Source organism: Bufo gargarizans, chromosome 8 (assembly GCF_014858855.1).
Source record: "Bufo gargarizans isolate SCDJY-AF-19 chromosome 8, ASM1485885v1, whole genome shotgun sequence".
Classification (NCBI taxonomy): domain Eukaryota; kingdom Metazoa; phylum Chordata; class Amphibia; order Anura; family Bufonidae; genus Bufo; species Bufo gargarizans.
The window spans coordinates 57,300,183-57,316,735 of record NC_058087.1 but is presented as its reverse complement, the minus strand read 5'-3'; the positions used below and the strand labels follow the sequence as shown (position 1 = coordinate 57,316,735).

At 51.8% G+C, this 16,553-nt stretch overlaps 1 protein-coding gene across 1 annotated transcript in view; it reads left to right on the top strand.

Moving 5' to 3' along the window:
* The first annotated feature begins 1,593 nt into the window (after positions 1-1,593).
* STAM2 (signal transducing adaptor molecule 2) overlaps positions 1,594-16,553 on the top strand; it is a 52,857-nt gene continuing 37,897 nt past the window's right edge. Inside the window, exons 1-2 of the mRNA XM_044302543.1 lie at positions 1,594-1,793; positions 8,254-8,338. Of these exons, the coding sequence (XP_044158478.1) occupies positions 1,754-1,793; positions 8,254-8,338 (125 nt within the window). The 5' untranslated portion in view covers positions 1,594-1,753. The remainder of the gene's footprint in view (positions 1,794-8,253; positions 8,339-16,553) is intronic.

The window sequence follows — 16,553 nt, the reverse complement described above, 5'->3', positions numbered from 1 at the left end:
CAGCGCGGTGCGGGCCGGCGGGTGACCACGGAGCGGTAAGTAACAGCAAGCGCTTCACTCCCGCTCCGTGGTCACATGACACAAACGGATCCCCGATTTTAAAAAATTTGCATGGAGGATTTTTTTGTGTCGAATTACTCGATTCAATCGAGTAATCGTTTCAGCCCTAGTTTATGGTTTTCATAGACCCCCTGAAGAGAATGGGCGTGTCCTCTCCGTCAAGTAGACCAAAGCAATGCACGCTCCCAGTGACCCAGAACTCATGTGCCGCCTGAGGACATGTCGCTGGTGAGGTCGGTTCCTGGCCGCAGGTGCACGTGACCCCATCAGGAAATTTACACAAAAGTGGTAGGACCGGACCCTCGGCACAGGAATGGAGCAGGTGACGTTTTTAATGCTAAAGGGACTGCCCGGACAACACTGTATTAAAGGGGTTTTTGGGCCTAGTTGCTGACAACCCCAACCTTCACCCATTTAAAAAAAACACCCCTGTCCCCGATCCTGCCACTGCCCCGTTCCTGGCCGCTTCCAGTCCCCGCAGGATGAGGAAGCGACTTGGGCCTGTGACCGCTGCAGCCAATCACAGGCCTCAGAGGTCACAGCGCCTTGATGTACCATTCAAGCAGATGTGGCTACTGAGGCCTGTGATTGGCTGCAGCAGTCACAGGGTCAAGCCACCGGAAGCGGCCAGGAACGGGGCAGTGGCGGGACCTGAGGCAGGTGTTTTTTGTTTGTTTTTTATGGGGCAAAGGTTAGTTGTATTGGGGTTGTCAGCAACTACGCCAGAGAACCCCTTCAATACATCGCTGTCCGGGGGACGCGTAAAACTGTCCTAGAACTGGACAACCCCTTTAAATGCTGTGCGGATGGTGCAGAGCTAGAGCTGGTGGCTGCAGCAACAGAAAAGTAAAAATATATATATGGCGTCGCAAAAACAATTATTTTTTTTAAAAAAAGGTAATTTTTTTATGCAAAAGCAGTAAAACATGAAAAAAAATATATATCATTTGAAATTTGGTGTCACTGTCACCGGATCGAGCTGTGAAATAGCATGTGAATTACATCACAATAAAAACTAAACCCCAAGAAATTGGCAAAAGTGCATTTTTTTTACCACCAAAAACACAAAAAAAGTATAATTTTAAAAATATATTATAAAAATAAATAGAAAAAGTCCTGGCTCTTGGCTAATAAATTTCTATGTCCTGAAGTTCTTAAAAAATAAACTACACATTTTCTACAAAGTCATAACGTTTTAAGGGGCTAAATAAATGCGGCTGTCAAACAACAGAGACCCCCCACAGTTAACCCCCTTTAATTCATGACGTCACAGCCTCGTCAACGCCCCCACCCTACACTTCTGCGCTATCATCCCGGTGACGTCATTCACGTGACATTCCTCATCACAGCGTCGCTGCCCTTCCTACTGCTGAGGGCCTCTGATAGACGAAGGCCCTCACCCCGGGCTGTCCTTGTCACTGCCTGAAACCAAACCGCACGGATAGAAGCTATAGATGTGAAACGGCCGCGTTCTAGACGGCGTTCACGTGTGTCTGTACTCAGGGAGAACTGTCATGACGGGGGGCGCACATTAACGGACGTAGGAATGAACTGATTTTTCCTGTGAGGCGGGGAAGGGACAGCCCCGAGCACACGGAAGCCAGTTGTCCTGGATGTTGTGACGGGGAGAAGCCGGACGAGGAAGAGTCTGACAGAAGCCTGGTTCACGGAGACGTCTCCCCCCTTCACAGCCATGCCGCTGTTCAGCTCCAACCCCTTCGACCAGGATGTCGGTGAGTCAGGCCCCGGATAAAGCACCGGAGACACCGACCACCCCGTAGGATCAGCGCTCATAGGCTCCGTATAGTGACGACATGGCTGCATAAATAGGGCCGGGAAGTATGGAGCGGTTGTCAGTAGCAACCAATCAAGGGGCCGCTTTCATTTTCCAGTCCGCTAGAAGCTGCAATCCGATTGGTTGCTAGGGGCAACTGCTCCAGTTTTCCTGCATCTGGCCGGTGACTGTGTGTCTGCCATACAGTTGTCACTTGTCCTTTAGGGAGTCACGTGTTTAAATAATTATTATTATTTTTTTGGCTCAGGTGACATCATCCCCTTTAAGGTGCTAATGGTCTATCCCTTTAAGGGCTCATGCACCCGACCGTATGTATTTTGCGGTCCGCAAAAAATACGGATGACGTCCATGTGCATTCCGTATTTTGTGGAACGGAACAGCTGGCCCTTCATAGAGCAGTACTATCCTTGTCCGTAATGCGGGCAGTAATAGGACATGTATTTTTTTTGCTGAACGGAAATACGGAAACGGAATGCACACAGAGTAAGACACGACAGTATTTATTCACGGTCCGCAAAACGGGGTTCCGTTCCGTGATCCGTGTCCGTTTTTGTTTCTGTGTGTCTTCCTTGATTTTTGGAGGATCACCAGACATGAAGAAAAGTGAAAAAAAAATCTAGTCAAGTTTGCCTTGCAAATGATAGGAAAAAAAACGGACATGGATCATGGACGCGGATGACAATCCTGTGTGCATCCGTGTTTTTTCACGGACCCATTGACTTGAATGGGTCCGCGAACCGTTGTTTTTTTACGTACTGGAAACGCGGATCACGGACGCGGATGACAAACGGTGCATTTTCCAAAGTCAATGGGTCCGCAGAAAATCACGGAAAACGGAACAACGGACACGGGACACGGGACACAACAACGGTCGTGTGCATGAGGACTAAGGCCTCCTGCACATGACCGTTGTCCGCAAACCACGGATGGCGTCCGATTGCGGAACGGCACGGACAGCCTTTAATATAACTGCCTATTCTTGTCCGTAAAGCGCGGACAAGAATAGGACATGTTATTTTTTTTTTTTTTTTTGCGGGGCCACAGAACGGAGCGACGGATGCGGACAGCACAGGGACTGCTGTCCACATCTTTTGCGGCCCCATTAAAGTGAATGGGTCCGCACTTGAGCTGCCAAAACTGCGGCTCGGATGCGGACCAAAACAACGGCCGTGTGCGTGAGGCCTAACTTCCGTTGAAATGAATGGTTCCGCATACTGTCCGCCCCAAAAAACGCAGCGGACGCGGAAAGAAAATACGTTCATGTGCATGAGCCCTAAGGGTAGTTCCAGCGACCATGCAGCAGCACAGCACATGTATAATACGCATCCATGGACTTTTTTCTTGTCCTGACTGCCGATAATTTTTGCAATGAGCAGTGATGCTCCCTGGGCGCCGCTTCTCTCTTCCCGCAGACGCTGTGTCACAGATCACTTTTACAGGAGGCTTCTTCTCCTCGGCCGACCGCTGACGGACTCATATAGGAGTCTTTCTTTAGGAAGGTGTCACACGGAGGTTATTTATGGTGTTTTTCGTGCAGTTTTTTGCTATTAATTTTTAGGCCAAAAAACCCCCCAAAACCGCAGATTCTGATGTCACCTGGAAGTCTGGGGGAAAGTATTAAACCCAGGATTAACAGGGAATTTTTTGTAGTGATGCTTTTGCACCTTTTGAGGTGTGTTTTTTGGGGTCAGTGAAATTTTTTTCAAATCGCAGCCTGATCTAGGGCTGTCCACAAGGATTATCCACTTTTGGGTCCTTTCAGGATAGGTCATCAATATCAGATTGGTGGGGGTCCTTCCATTCTGCTGATTATGGACAGCTGCCGGGGCTGGAAGCAGAAGACTCCATTCACTGTGCAGTGACCATGTGACAGCAGATTCTGGGGATAGTCATCAGTATTTAAAGGGGTCCTCTCACTTCAGCAAATGGCATTTATCATGTAGACAACATGAATACAAGGCACTTACTAATATATTGTGATTGTCCATATTGCCTCCTTTGCTGGCTGGATTCATTTTTCCACCAGATTATACACTGCTCGTTTCCATGGTTACGACCACCCTGCAATCCAGCAGCGGTGGTCCTGCTTGCACACTATAGGAAAAAGCACCAGTCTATGTGCATTCTCGCAGTCTCGGAGAGACCTGCGCTTTTTCCTATAGGCCTCTTTCACACGGGCGAGATTTCCGCGCGGGTGCAATGCGTGAGGTGAACGAATTGCCCCCGCACTGAATCCGGACCCATTCATTTCTATGGGGCTGTGCACATGAGCAGTGATTTTCACGCATCACTTGTGCGTTGCATGAAAATCGCAGCATGTTCTATTTTGTGCGTTTTTCACGCAACGCAGGCCCCATAGAAGTGAATGGGGCTGCGTGAAAATCGCAAGCATCCGCAAGCAAGTGCGGATGCGGTGCGATTTTCACGCACACGTTTGCTAGGAGACGATCGGGATGGGGAACCGATCATTATTATTTTTCCTTATAACATGGTTATAAGGGAAAATAATAGTATTCTGAATACAGAATGCATAGTACAATAGCGCTGGAGGGGTTAAAAAAATAAAATAAAAATTTAACTCACCTAAATCCACTTGTTTCGCGCAGCCCGGCTTCTCTTCTGTCTTCATCTGTGAGGAAAAGGACCTGTGGTGATGTCACTGTGCTCATCACATGATCCATTTGCATGGTGATGGATCATATAATGGACCATGTGATGAGCGCAGTGACGTCACCACAGGTCCTTTTCCTCACAGAAGAAGGCAGAAGAGATGCCGATTGCGCGAACAAGTGGATTAAGGTGAGTTACATTTTTTTTATTTATTTTTTAACCCCTCCAGCGCTATTTTACTAAGCATTCTGCATTATGAACGCTATTATTTTACCTTATAACCATGTTATAAGGGAAAATAATACAATCTACAGAACACCGATCCCAAGTTCGGGTCTGGGTACCACATTCAGTTTTTTATCACGCACGTGCAAAACTCATTGCACCCGCGCAATAAAAACTGAACGGAACACAATCGCAGTCAAAACTGCACCCGGGACGCACCCTGAGCCAAAACGTGATGCCCGTGTGAAAGAGGCCATACTGTCCAAGCACGACCACCGCTGCTGGATTGCAGGGTGGTCGTAACCATGGAAATGAGCAGTATATAATGTGGTGTAAAAATGAATCCGCCCAGCAAAGGAAGCAATATGGACAATCAGAATACATTAGTAAGTGCCTTGTATTAACTTTCTCTACATGATAAACGCCACTTGCTGAAGTGACCCTTTTAATGAGCCCATATCAGAGTTGTCCATCTTGCTTTCATTGTGATTTTTTTTTTTAATGACCTGCTTGCTGATTGTTTCCAGTTTCAACCAGCAGATCTGTGAATACAGCTATGAACTATAATAAAGGCTGGATGTGGAATGCTGTAAAGCGCCAGTGAGCGCGGTCCCTATTTATACAACTATAACCTGTAATAATAGTGTTCAAAGGTGAGCGGCCGCCCGCAGATCCCCTCCGCACCGCGCCTCCCTGTGTAGCTGAAGCCAAGTAAATCCGGCTCCGAGCAGTGAGCGCTGCAGTCATAAAACACACCTGATGCCTAATGACGGACGCAATTCAGGCTTCACTTCTCCCCATGGGGCATTATTTGGCCATAAATGGCTCAAATAAACCTCACTTGACCAGTGGTTTTTGTGGGATTTTTTTCAGGCTTCATTTGGCAATATGGGGGGGGGTCATACATCTGAATCTTCGACTTCTTCCCTGCTCACGCCAGGTCAAAAAAAGGGGGCGCGGTGTGGAAGGCGGCCCGTCTCCTTTACCATTTTCTATGCCCGGTTTAAATGTAAGACAGCAAGGGAGCGGTCTTACATTAAGAACCGGCGCTGGATGCGCCAAAGTTATGGAGACGCCGGCGCCTCTTCATGACTTAGGCGGAACCACTGCCAGCTACAGGGGCTTATTAAGACAGGCGCCTAAAATGCTGGTCTTAATAAATGTGCCCCATAGTGTGTATCAGGATCTGGCGTTTTTTTTTTGTCATGCTTAGTGTTCTTTAGAGGAAAGTATGTAAGTATATGCCCCCTTGATGTCGCCGGGGGGGGGGGATATTGATTTAAAAAAAATGCCTTTAAAAAACACCAACTCACATTGCACATGATTTTTGAAGCTCCAAAACGAAGTCTAGAGAGAAGGGAAAAGGGCTAGACCCGGAGCCCGATGCAATTTGAAAAAAAAATGCCTTTGATTCCCCCCCTCCCCCCCCCCAAAAAAAAGGGATCACTAGTGTGAAAAAAAACGGCAACACATATAATCGTCTATTTGTCCTGCGTTTAATATTTCCCCTAGACTTCCATCTGGAGCTGGTGTTTTTTTTACCTGAACGCTGCTAAAAAATCTAGAGATTTATCATCCCCCTTACTCCATGGATTTGCTGTTAAAAAGGCTAAAAACCAGGCTTCCGACTTCTTAAAAGCCATTGTCGCACATTAGTCGCAACTGGCATTTTCGGCGGGACCGCGGGCCCAGGCACATTTGTCATCAATTATACCAGAAACGGGTATAAATGGTGTCCGGCACTTGGACTGCCGAGGGAGGCATTTAATCTATGACGAGGCCCGCTCCTCTGGCAGCACACGCCGATCTTGATGGATCAGCGCTGCCGTGTGTCACCAGCCTTATGTCCTGTGCTCTGGAAACTGAATTTTGTAAGACTTTGTATTTTGGACATATTTGGCGGTAGATTTCACAGCAGTACTAATGCAGAGTTACTGGTAGATGACAGGTCGTAATACCCCCCCCCCCCCCCCCCCCCCCAGTGAGAATTAGTGACCGTCCTCTAGTCGGCACAGATGGAAGCGTTATTACTGCTTCAGCTGCGTCATCGTGGAGAGTTTGTGCGTCACGGCGAGAACCTGATTATTTCAGGGATGAGGGCGCGGGTCACGGCTGTGATTATTCTCATCTAGTACTTACGGCTTTTATCACTGGAGGTCACTCGTTATATCTGCTCTCGCCTGTGGACTCGTGGCGACACATCACCAGCATATGCTGCGGCGCTGCTCACATCGCATCCTCGTCTTCATTGGGACTTGCAGTTGGACATTTATGCTCTTATGCTCACCACCCCCCTCCGTCCTAGCACCGCCGATCCTCACCACCGCTGCAGGCATGCCGCCAATGACAAGCCTCAGCGGCAAACGGAACATTTTGCAGAGAACAGATCTCTTGTTGCCCCTTCTTCTTCAGAGGACAGACTGGGCGGGGCTTAGTATGGGGGTGGGGCTTAATCTTTTTGTCTGAAATATATACAAAAATAATTGTCATCTGGACGGTATCAGTGGGTAGCGGGTCCCTACACGACCTGACGCTGTCCAATCAGCGCTGATACTAGCCTACGTTACAGGAGGAATAACAGAGGAATGGACAGGAGAGCACTAAGCAACTGAGGACTGTATTACATGTCATGGGAGGAGGCCGTTGTACTGTGTGGGTGTGAGGGGTGGGAGACGAGGGGCCCGGGCAGGAGACCCCTACTATGACTGTGCATTCTGTTATATGACAAGTACTTGCGACATGTCCGGAGCGGGGACTAAAGGGTAACTCGGTGTCACAATCTTCTGGAGTAACTCTTCACTAGCCACTGCCAAACTAGTCCCGAAGTAAGGTATGCCTAAAACCTGGCTAGACGTCAAAGAGCAGCCGTCCCCTCTCCTGACTTGTCTGTTTTAGTCACTACTTGCATCCCCCATGTGATAACAGTTCTGGAGCATCTAGTCTTATGGCTCTAAGTTGTGCCGTTCCTTTATTATTCCTGCTAGCAGTTATAAATGAATTGCTAGCAGTCTGCAGTAAGGGTACAGGGGCTAGCAGTCTGCAGTAAGGGTACAGGGGCTAGCAGTCTGCAGTAAGGGTACAGGGGCTAGCAGTCTGCAGTAAGGGTGCAGGGGCTAGCAGTCTGCAGTAAGGGTACAGGGGCTAGCAGTCTGCAGTAAGGGTACAGGGGCTGGCAGTCTGCAGTAAGGGTACAGGGGCTGGCAGTCTGCAGTAAGGGTACAGGGGCTAGCAGTCTGCAGTAAGGGTGCAGGGGCTAGCAGTCTGCAGTAAGGGTGCAGGGGCTAGCAGTCTGCAGTAAGGGTACAGGGGCTAGCAGTCTGCAGTAAGGGTACAGGGGCTAGCAGTCTGCAGTAAGGGTACAGGGGCTAGCAGTCTGCAGTAAGGGTGCAGGGGCTAGCAGTCTGCAGTAAGGGTGCAGGGGCTAGCAGTCTGCAGTAAGGGTGCAGGGGCTAGCAGTCTGCAGTAAGGGTACAGGGGCTAGCAGTTGTTTTAGGCTCCACCTTGATGTATTGTGTGGGTTCTGCCTGATTTTATCGCTCATTTCTGGTTTCTGTCATTTTCAGAAAAAGCAACCAATGAATACAACACGGCTGAAGACTGGGGCCTCATCATGGACATCTGCGACAAAATCGCGAACACTCCCAATGGGTAAGGTTTAAGTCCCTTGTTTTCTGAAGTCTGGAATGACGCTCACTTCTAGCTGACCATAGTGGACCCTCATGCCGCAGGTGTCGCCCTGCTTTTATTTATGCCACATGGTATAGTATCGCACAGAGGGGTGGGTTTACTAATCCCATTTACAGTCGCCTGTACTATAGCAAAACGTTTGACATTGGTGGGGGTCCGAGTACTGAGACAGAAGGGCCCACACATAGGGGGAGATTTCTCAAGACTGGCGTTTTCTACATTTCTAATTAACAGCGTAAATAAAGATAAGTTTGTTGCGTTGGCAGGCCACGCCCCCTTTTAGAAGTCGCGACTTTAACGCCACCTTTCCTGCACACAGGGAATGGTAAATCTCCCTCATAGAGAGTCTATGAGCCCGTCTTCTATCTCCTGCAGTGCGGAGTAAGAGCGCCCTATGTGGACTCTTCTTACTCCTTGTTCTAGCAATCGTTTTATCAAAAGTTTTGCGAAAGTACGGGTACACTATACTATTTAGTCGATGTAAACTTTAACAGGCGGTCTGAACATGCGCCAAATTTATCACAGTAGCAGGTGATAAATTTTGTGCATCTTTACTTACCTTTTACACCACCCTTTGGTTGGCTTACTTTGTACCAAATTCGGCTTAATTTTGGCACGGGTTGGTGTAAATTCGGTCACGCCTGTCCTACTATGTTCCCCTGCCCCACTAGGTACGAAAAGTGTCATAATAAATGTGGTGCGAGGCATGTACGCTAGATTATTTTTGTGCAACTTAAAAGGCTCTACCTCATCTTTGTACAGCTTTTCAACAGACCCCACATCGTGGCTGGACCCCTCGTGGAAATACCCGCTGGGTTTCGGCTCCATCACCACCCTGTCGGGTCTCTCTGCATCACAATCTGGTTTGACGCCGGGTCATATGACTGCTGCTGCATTAAAGTGTCACCTATGCAGCAAATGACCCAGTGACGTGCCGCATGGCCGACACAAGACGTCATTGGCTGCAGCAGTCACCTGACATAGCGTCAAAGCTCTTTTTGACGTGGGGACACCCAGGACCTGCACAGCCAGTGGGACAGCGATGGAGGGATTTGGTGAGTACGATGACCACCAGGGGTCCGGCCATGCTGTGGGTTCTGTTGGAAAGCTCTGCAAATTTGGATAGCCCCTTCAAGTCACAATTCTGGCCCATTTAGCTCAGTAAATATCCCCCCACTGTTAATGACTACTACTTTTATGCAATTGCTCTTCTAGGGAATGAAAGGAATAAGATTTAAATATTTTTTCTCGCCCATTTTCCTTGGGGGACACAGACCTTGGGTATAGCTCAGCTCCCTAGGAGGCGTGACACTAAGTAAAACTGTTAAGCCCCTCCTCCATCAGCTATACCCTCAGCCTGGAGATAGAGGCTACCAGTTTTAGCTTAGTGTCCAAGGAGGCAAGACACTCCCTGCTACTGCAGGGCTGTTTTCTCCTTGTTATTTTTACTTTTTCTTCTAATTTTGTTATTTTATTTTTTCCTAGGGATACCAGAGACGCATTGACCTCTCTGCTCTCCCGGGGTTGAGCTGCGCCAGTGCCAACTTATCTGCACTGCTGCCTCCCCCACAGAAGCAATAGAAGGATCTGGGCAGCAATGGCTCCCCTACATCCCGCCAGCTAGGGGGTCGCCCGCACGCCAAGCCCCTCTTCCAGCTTCCTGCCACTGCGGTGCCAGTGGCTGAAGGGGCGACCCTGCTGGAAAGGACTGAGGGTGAAGACGTCGCACGGTGAGATGGCTATTCCAGCCCATACCCCGTCCCTATCTGCAGCATCTACCCCTCTGGGTAAGGGGGGCACCCGTGGTCGCTCATTCTGAGCGCTCATCTGCAGGACAATGCAGCATCCTCAGCACCCCCACGCTTTTCCCCCCCACGCTGCTATCTTTCTCCCCCCCCCCCCCCTCATTCGGGGCTGACTCCATTTTTCTCTTCTCTCTCTCCCCCCCTTCCCGCCGAGAACGGGGGGCGGGGCTTAGCGGTCCCGGCAGGGGGCGGGGCTTCCGCGCGTCATTTTGGGGGCGGAGCTACATTCTCCTTCACAGGAGACATTTCAAGCGCTGGAGGGGGCGGAGCTTGTTCCCCGCGCTTTCTGCTGAGGTTTCCCGCGCTTCCTCACTCCTGACAGGAAGCTGGGACACGGTGGGGGACTCTAACCTCCTGTGTACATCGCTCGGCTTCTGTGGGCGCTCTCTGCTGCTCTCTGCTGCTCACTGCTGTTCACTGCTTCTCTGCTGCTGCTGATCTGGGCCATCTCCTGACGTTCTTCTGAGGCACTGGTAGGACAGTTAACACTCTCCTAACCCTCCTGGTCATAGCTGCTATAACCCTTTGTGGTCTCTATATTAGAGTACAACCACACTTCAGCATGTCAGATCCCACAGGTGCCCCCAAACCCTGGTACCATGCCTGTACCGCCTGTAAGGAACTTTTTCCGCGTGGGCAATCTGAGCCGCATTGCCTTGCATGTCAGGCCCCGGTGCAGGGCCCGCTTCCCGCTGCGCCCCCCGGTGCCTCTGAACCCCCTGACTGGGCTAGGTCTCTGTCTCAGGCGGTGGAAAGCCTTACACACGTAGTGGGCCGTCTCGTGGATAGACCGCCTCTCCCGCAGGCTGCCACAATCCCTGTCGCACCCGCTGGGACTACCGTTTCTGCCGCCCCCACTGGTTCCCTGCCTCCCAGCGAATCTTCCAGGGCCCGGCATACTCAGAAACGTTCAAGGGTTGAGCGCACATCTTCTCCAGATGCTTCGCTCTCTCCGCCATGCGTGCGAGCTCAGTCAAGTCTATCCTCTCAAAGGGATACGCTTTCTGAGGGAGAACTGGCGGATTCGGACGTGGACATGGACTCAGAGCTTCCGTCCAAATTGGCGTCCGCGGTGGGGCATCTTGTCACTAGCATCCGTGATACCTTTCAGCTACACGATGACCCCCCCCAGCTCTGAACAGGCCGGCGTGTCCTTTCTCCGCCCCAAACAGGCCTCCAAGGTTTTTCCCATACACGCTGATTTTTCTTCTGTGGTATCCAAGGCTTGGACTCGGCCTAACGTCCGCTTTATTACACCCAAAAAGCTGGACATTTGTTATCCCTTTCCAGCGGATTCTGTGACCACGTGGACATCCCCGCCTAAGGTTGATCCTCCCGTGGCTCGCCTGTCCAAAAGCACTACTATTCCTGTACAGGACGGATCTTCCCTCCAGTCTGTTGAGGACCGTCGTACGGAATCCCTCTCCAAGGCCATATTTACTGCCTCTGGTTCGGCCCTTAGACCGGTCTTTGCCTCCGCCTGGGTTGGCAAAGCGGTCTCTGAATGGGGTTTGCAACTGGAACGGGAGTTAGGGTCGGACGTCCCTGTTCAGGACCTCCGTTCCTTAGCCCAACTAATTGTTCAGGCCGGAAAATTCGTCTGTGAGGCCTCCCTTGATGCGGGTGCCCTCATTGCCCGTTCCTCTGCCCTGGCAGTTTCTGTCAGGAGGGAACTCTGGCTGAAGGTTTGGGCGGCGGACGCCGCTTCCAAACGCTCTTTGGCCGGCCTACCATTCACGGGTTCCCGCCTGTTCGGAACCCGTCTGGACGAACTTATATCAGAGGCCACGGGTGGGAAGAGTACTCACCTCCCCCAGTCCAGGCCAATGGGCGCCCCCCGTGGTCGCGCTGGTTCGTCCCGTTTTCGGTCCTTTCGCAAGCCCACCGGGTCTAGACCCGCGGCCAGTTCTTCTTCCTCTGGCCCAGCCCAGGATAGACGCAAGAAGCCGTTTTTTTCGGACGCAACCTACCTGGCGCAAGTCCCAGCCTGCACGGGCTCCCACAGGCCAGCAGCCCTCTGCCTGAAGGTGCGCCCCCACCCACCCGGGTGGGGGGCCGCCTTCTCCTATTCAGGAACGTATGGCGGGCCCACATCTCAGACGCATGGGCGCTCGAGATTGTATCTTGCGGATACAAAATCGAATTTGCGTCCATTCCGCCAGACCGTTTCTTCCGATCCCGTCCTCCGCGAGATCCCGTACGAGTGGCCGCCTTCTTCGCGGCCATTCACTCTCTAATGGACAAGGGTGTCGTCGCCCCCGTGCCTCCGACGGAAAGGTTCAGGGGGTTCTACTCGAACCTCTTTGTGGTTCCCAAGAAGGAAGGCTCAGTGCGTCCGATCTTGGACCTAAAACGCCTGAACCGTTTTCTCCGACTGCAGAGATTCCGGATGGAGTCTCTCAGGTCCGCAGTGGCCTCCCTGGAAAGAGGGGATTTCATGGCCTCAATCGACATTCAGGATGCATACCTCCACGTTCCGGTTGCTCCATGTCATCACCGCTTCCTGCGCTTTGCGGTGGGGGACGATCACTTCCAATTCGTCGCCCTTCCCTTTGGTCTGGCGACTGCTCCTCGAGTGTTCACCAAGGTCCTGGCCCCTGTCTTGGCCCTTCTACGTTCAAGAAGTGTTTTTCTTCTCCCATACTTGGACGACATCCTGGTCAAGGCACCCTCCTTCTCTCAGACATCCCGCAGTGTGGAACTCACTCTGGAGACCCTGACGCGGTTCGGTTGGATTATCAACCACCCCAAATCTTCCCTTACCCCCTCCAGACGGCTGATCTTCCTGGGGATGCTCCTGGATACAGAGTTGGCGGAGGTCCGCCTTCCGTCGGACAAGCGTCTGGCCCTTCGCGGGTCGGTTCGCAGTCTCCTCCGTCATCACCGCCCTTCCCTCAGATCCAGCATGCGGTTGTTGGGAAAGATGGTTGCCTGTTTCGAAGCGGTGCCGTTCGCACAATTCCGATCCCGCTCCTTTCAGAGGGCAATTCTGTCGGCCTGGGACAAATCACTGAGGAGTCTGGACAGGACCTTTCTTCTGCCTCCCCTGGCTCGAGCTTCCCTCGGCTGGTGGTTGCATATCCCTCTAAGGGGGAAGTCCTTCCTTCCACTGAACTGGCTGGTGATTACCACAGATGCCAGCTTACGGGGGTGGGGGGGGGGTTTCCCTCCCCGGTCCGTCCAGGGCGTTTGGTCTCTATCGGAGTCCAGACTTCCAATCAATATTCTGGAACTGAGGGCGATTCCTCTGTCCCTCAGACACTGGACCCATCTGCTGAGGGGCCACCCTGTTCGGATCCAATCGGACAATGCCACGGCTGTGGCATACATAAACCATCAGGGAGGCACTCTCAGCGCTGCAGCGATGCAAGAGGTGACCCTCATTCTCCTCTGGGCGGAGACGCACGTGCCGGCCTTATCTGCGATTTACATCCCGGGGGTGGACAACTGGGCGGCGGATTTCCTCAGCCGGTCCACCATCGACCCGGGAGAATGGTCCCTGCACCCAGAGGTGTTCGAAGCCCTTTGTCTTCGCTGGGGTCGCCCCGACGTGGACCTCATGGCCTCCAAATTCAACCACAAGGTCCCCCTATACCTGGCCAGGGCACGGGACCCGAAGGCATACGGCGCCGACGCGCTCGTCCTTCCGTGGCGCGAATTCTCCCTTCTGTACGTCTTTCCTCCTTTTCCCCTCCTGCCACGGGTTCTTCGGAGGATCGCGGCAGAGGGCGTCCCCGCGATTCTAATCGCCCCGGATTGGCCCCGCCGGTCTTGGTACGCCGACCTAATGTTGCTGTTGGCAGACGCACCGTGGCCACTGCCCTCCAGGGAAGACCTTCTCTCTCAGGGACCGATCTTCCACGAGCATTTAGGCTCGCTACGTTTGACGGCGTGGCTATTGAGACCGCCGTCTTAACGCGACGGGGTTTCTCCGCGGACGTAGTCCGCACCATGATCCGGGCTCGTAAGCCCGTATCCTCTAGGATCTACTATCGGGTTTGGAGGTCCTATCTGGGGTTCTGTGAGTCCCGGAGCATCCCACCTCTCCGGTTTTCTCTTCCCACAATCCTGTCCTTCCTCCAGTCGGGTCTGGACCTGGGGCTGTGCCTCAGTTCTCTGAAGGGTCAGATTTCGGCGCTGTCTATTCTTCTCCAGCGTCCCCTGGCCCCTCTAGGGCCAATTAAGACCTTTTTACAAGGGGTGGCTCACTCTGTTCCGCCGTACCGCCCTCCAGTTCCTTCCTGGGACCTGAATGTGGTGCTCTCGGCGCTCCAATCAGCCCCCTTCGAGCCTTTACGGGAGGTCTCCCTTCGCCTTCTGTCCTGCAAGGTCATCTTTCTTGTGGCCGTCACGTCTCTCCGACGGGTGTCGGAGTTAGCGGCTCTTTCTTGCTCCGAACCTTTCCTGATCTTCCACCAGGATAAGGTTGTGCTTCGGCCTGTCCCGACTTTCCTGCCAAAGGTGGTCTCCGCCTTTCACATCAATGAGGACATCGTCCTTCCGTCGCTCTGTCCCTCTCCTTCCCACCCCAGAGAACGGGAACTGCACCGTCTGGATGTGGTCAGGGCGTTGAGGATTTACTTGGAGGTCACCGGGTCCTTTCGGCGCACGGACTCCCTGTTTGTGGTTCCGGAGGGTTCGCGCAAAGGGTTGGCGGTCTCCAAGGTGGCTATTGCCCGTTTCATTAAACTGGCGGTGTCTGAGGCTTATCGAGCCAAGGGCAGGCCTCCGCCTTTCGGCGTCACTGCTCATTCCACCAGAGCAGTCGGAGCTTCCTGGGCGCAGAGGCATCGGGCCTCGGCTGAACAGTTGTGCAAAGCAGCCACTTGGTCCTCTCTGCACACTTTCACAAAGTTCTATAGGGTGCATACGCATGCATCAGCGGATGCTGCGTTGGGCCGCCTGGTTTTGCAGGCAGCGGTTTCCTGATGCTCTGGTGGTGTTCCGCCTCGGGTTTGTGGTCCCTCCCTTCTTGGACTGCTCTTGAACGTCCCAAGGTCTGTGTCCCCCAAGGAAAATGGGCGAGAAAAGGAGATTTTTGTATAACTTACCAGTTAAATCTCTTTCTCGCTCTTCCTTGGGGGACACAGCACCCACCCTTCTGTGTTTGGTTACAGGGTTATGGTCTGGCGCCCCGTTGGGTTGCTGGCTGGTTGTTTCCGTTATTGGTTGTTATCCTTTCACTACTTGGACACGCAACTGGTAGCCTCTATCTCCAGGCTGAGGGTATAGCTGATGGAGGAGGGGCTTAACAGTTTTACTTAGTGTCACGCCTCCTAGGGAGCTGAGCTATACCCAAGGTCTGTGTCCCCCAAGGAAGAGCGAGAAAGAGATTTAACTGGTAAGTTATACAAAAATCTCCTTTTCCCCTTTGGATTGGCACACACCTTTAATACATAGATGGACCGAGCCCAACAGAATGAGAGATGAGGCTTGCATCAGTTCTGCGGTCTAATAGAGAGAGATCTAATCCAGGTCCCACTCTTGGACCTCCCTATGTACCTTCTAGGGGCTGTCTCATTAGAGACGACCGCTTTCAGAATATCTCGCTTCTGGCAAACAGATGATTTGATAGGGTAAGCTGCGGGCAGATAGGCATTTCCTCTGCCGCGACCGCCGCAGGGATAATTACATTGCCATCCTAGTAATACGAGGAACGCTGGGGTCGGAGCAGGAGCCGTTTTGACAGGCCAGCTCTCCGTCCTGAGCTACCATACCTGTATGCTTTATAGGCACCTGGAAGGGGGTTACCTGCCTGAGACGACCCCTTTAATAACTGTGTAATAAAAGACTGTATCGTTTTCTTATACACTTTGTGTAACAAGTCCTTACTGCTTCCATATTGCAGCTTGTTATCCATGTAAGGCTACTTTCACACTGTCGTTTTGAATTCCGTTTGTGAGATCCGTTTCAGGGACCTCACAAACGGTTCAAAACAGATCAGTTCAGCCCCAATGCATTCTGAATGGAAAAGGATCTGTTCAGAATGCATCAGTTTGGCTCCGTTCCGCCTCCATTCCGCTCTGGATGAGGACACCAAAACGTGGCTTGCAGCGTTTTGGTGTCCGCCTAGCAATGCGGAGCCAAACGGATCCGTCCTGACTTACAATGTAAGTCAATGGGGGCGGATCCGTTTTCACTGACACAATATGGTGCAATTGAAAACGCATCCGTCCCCCATTGACTTTCAATGTAAGTCAGGACGGATTTGATATTTTTTAAAAGAATAATGCAAATGGATCCGTTCAAGCGTTTGCATTATAGGTGCGGATCCGCCTGTGCAGATACCAGACGGATCCGCACCTAACGCAGGTGTGAAAGTAGCCTAAAGAAACTTTATTATTTATATCCAGGGGCTGAAACCTCTCCCG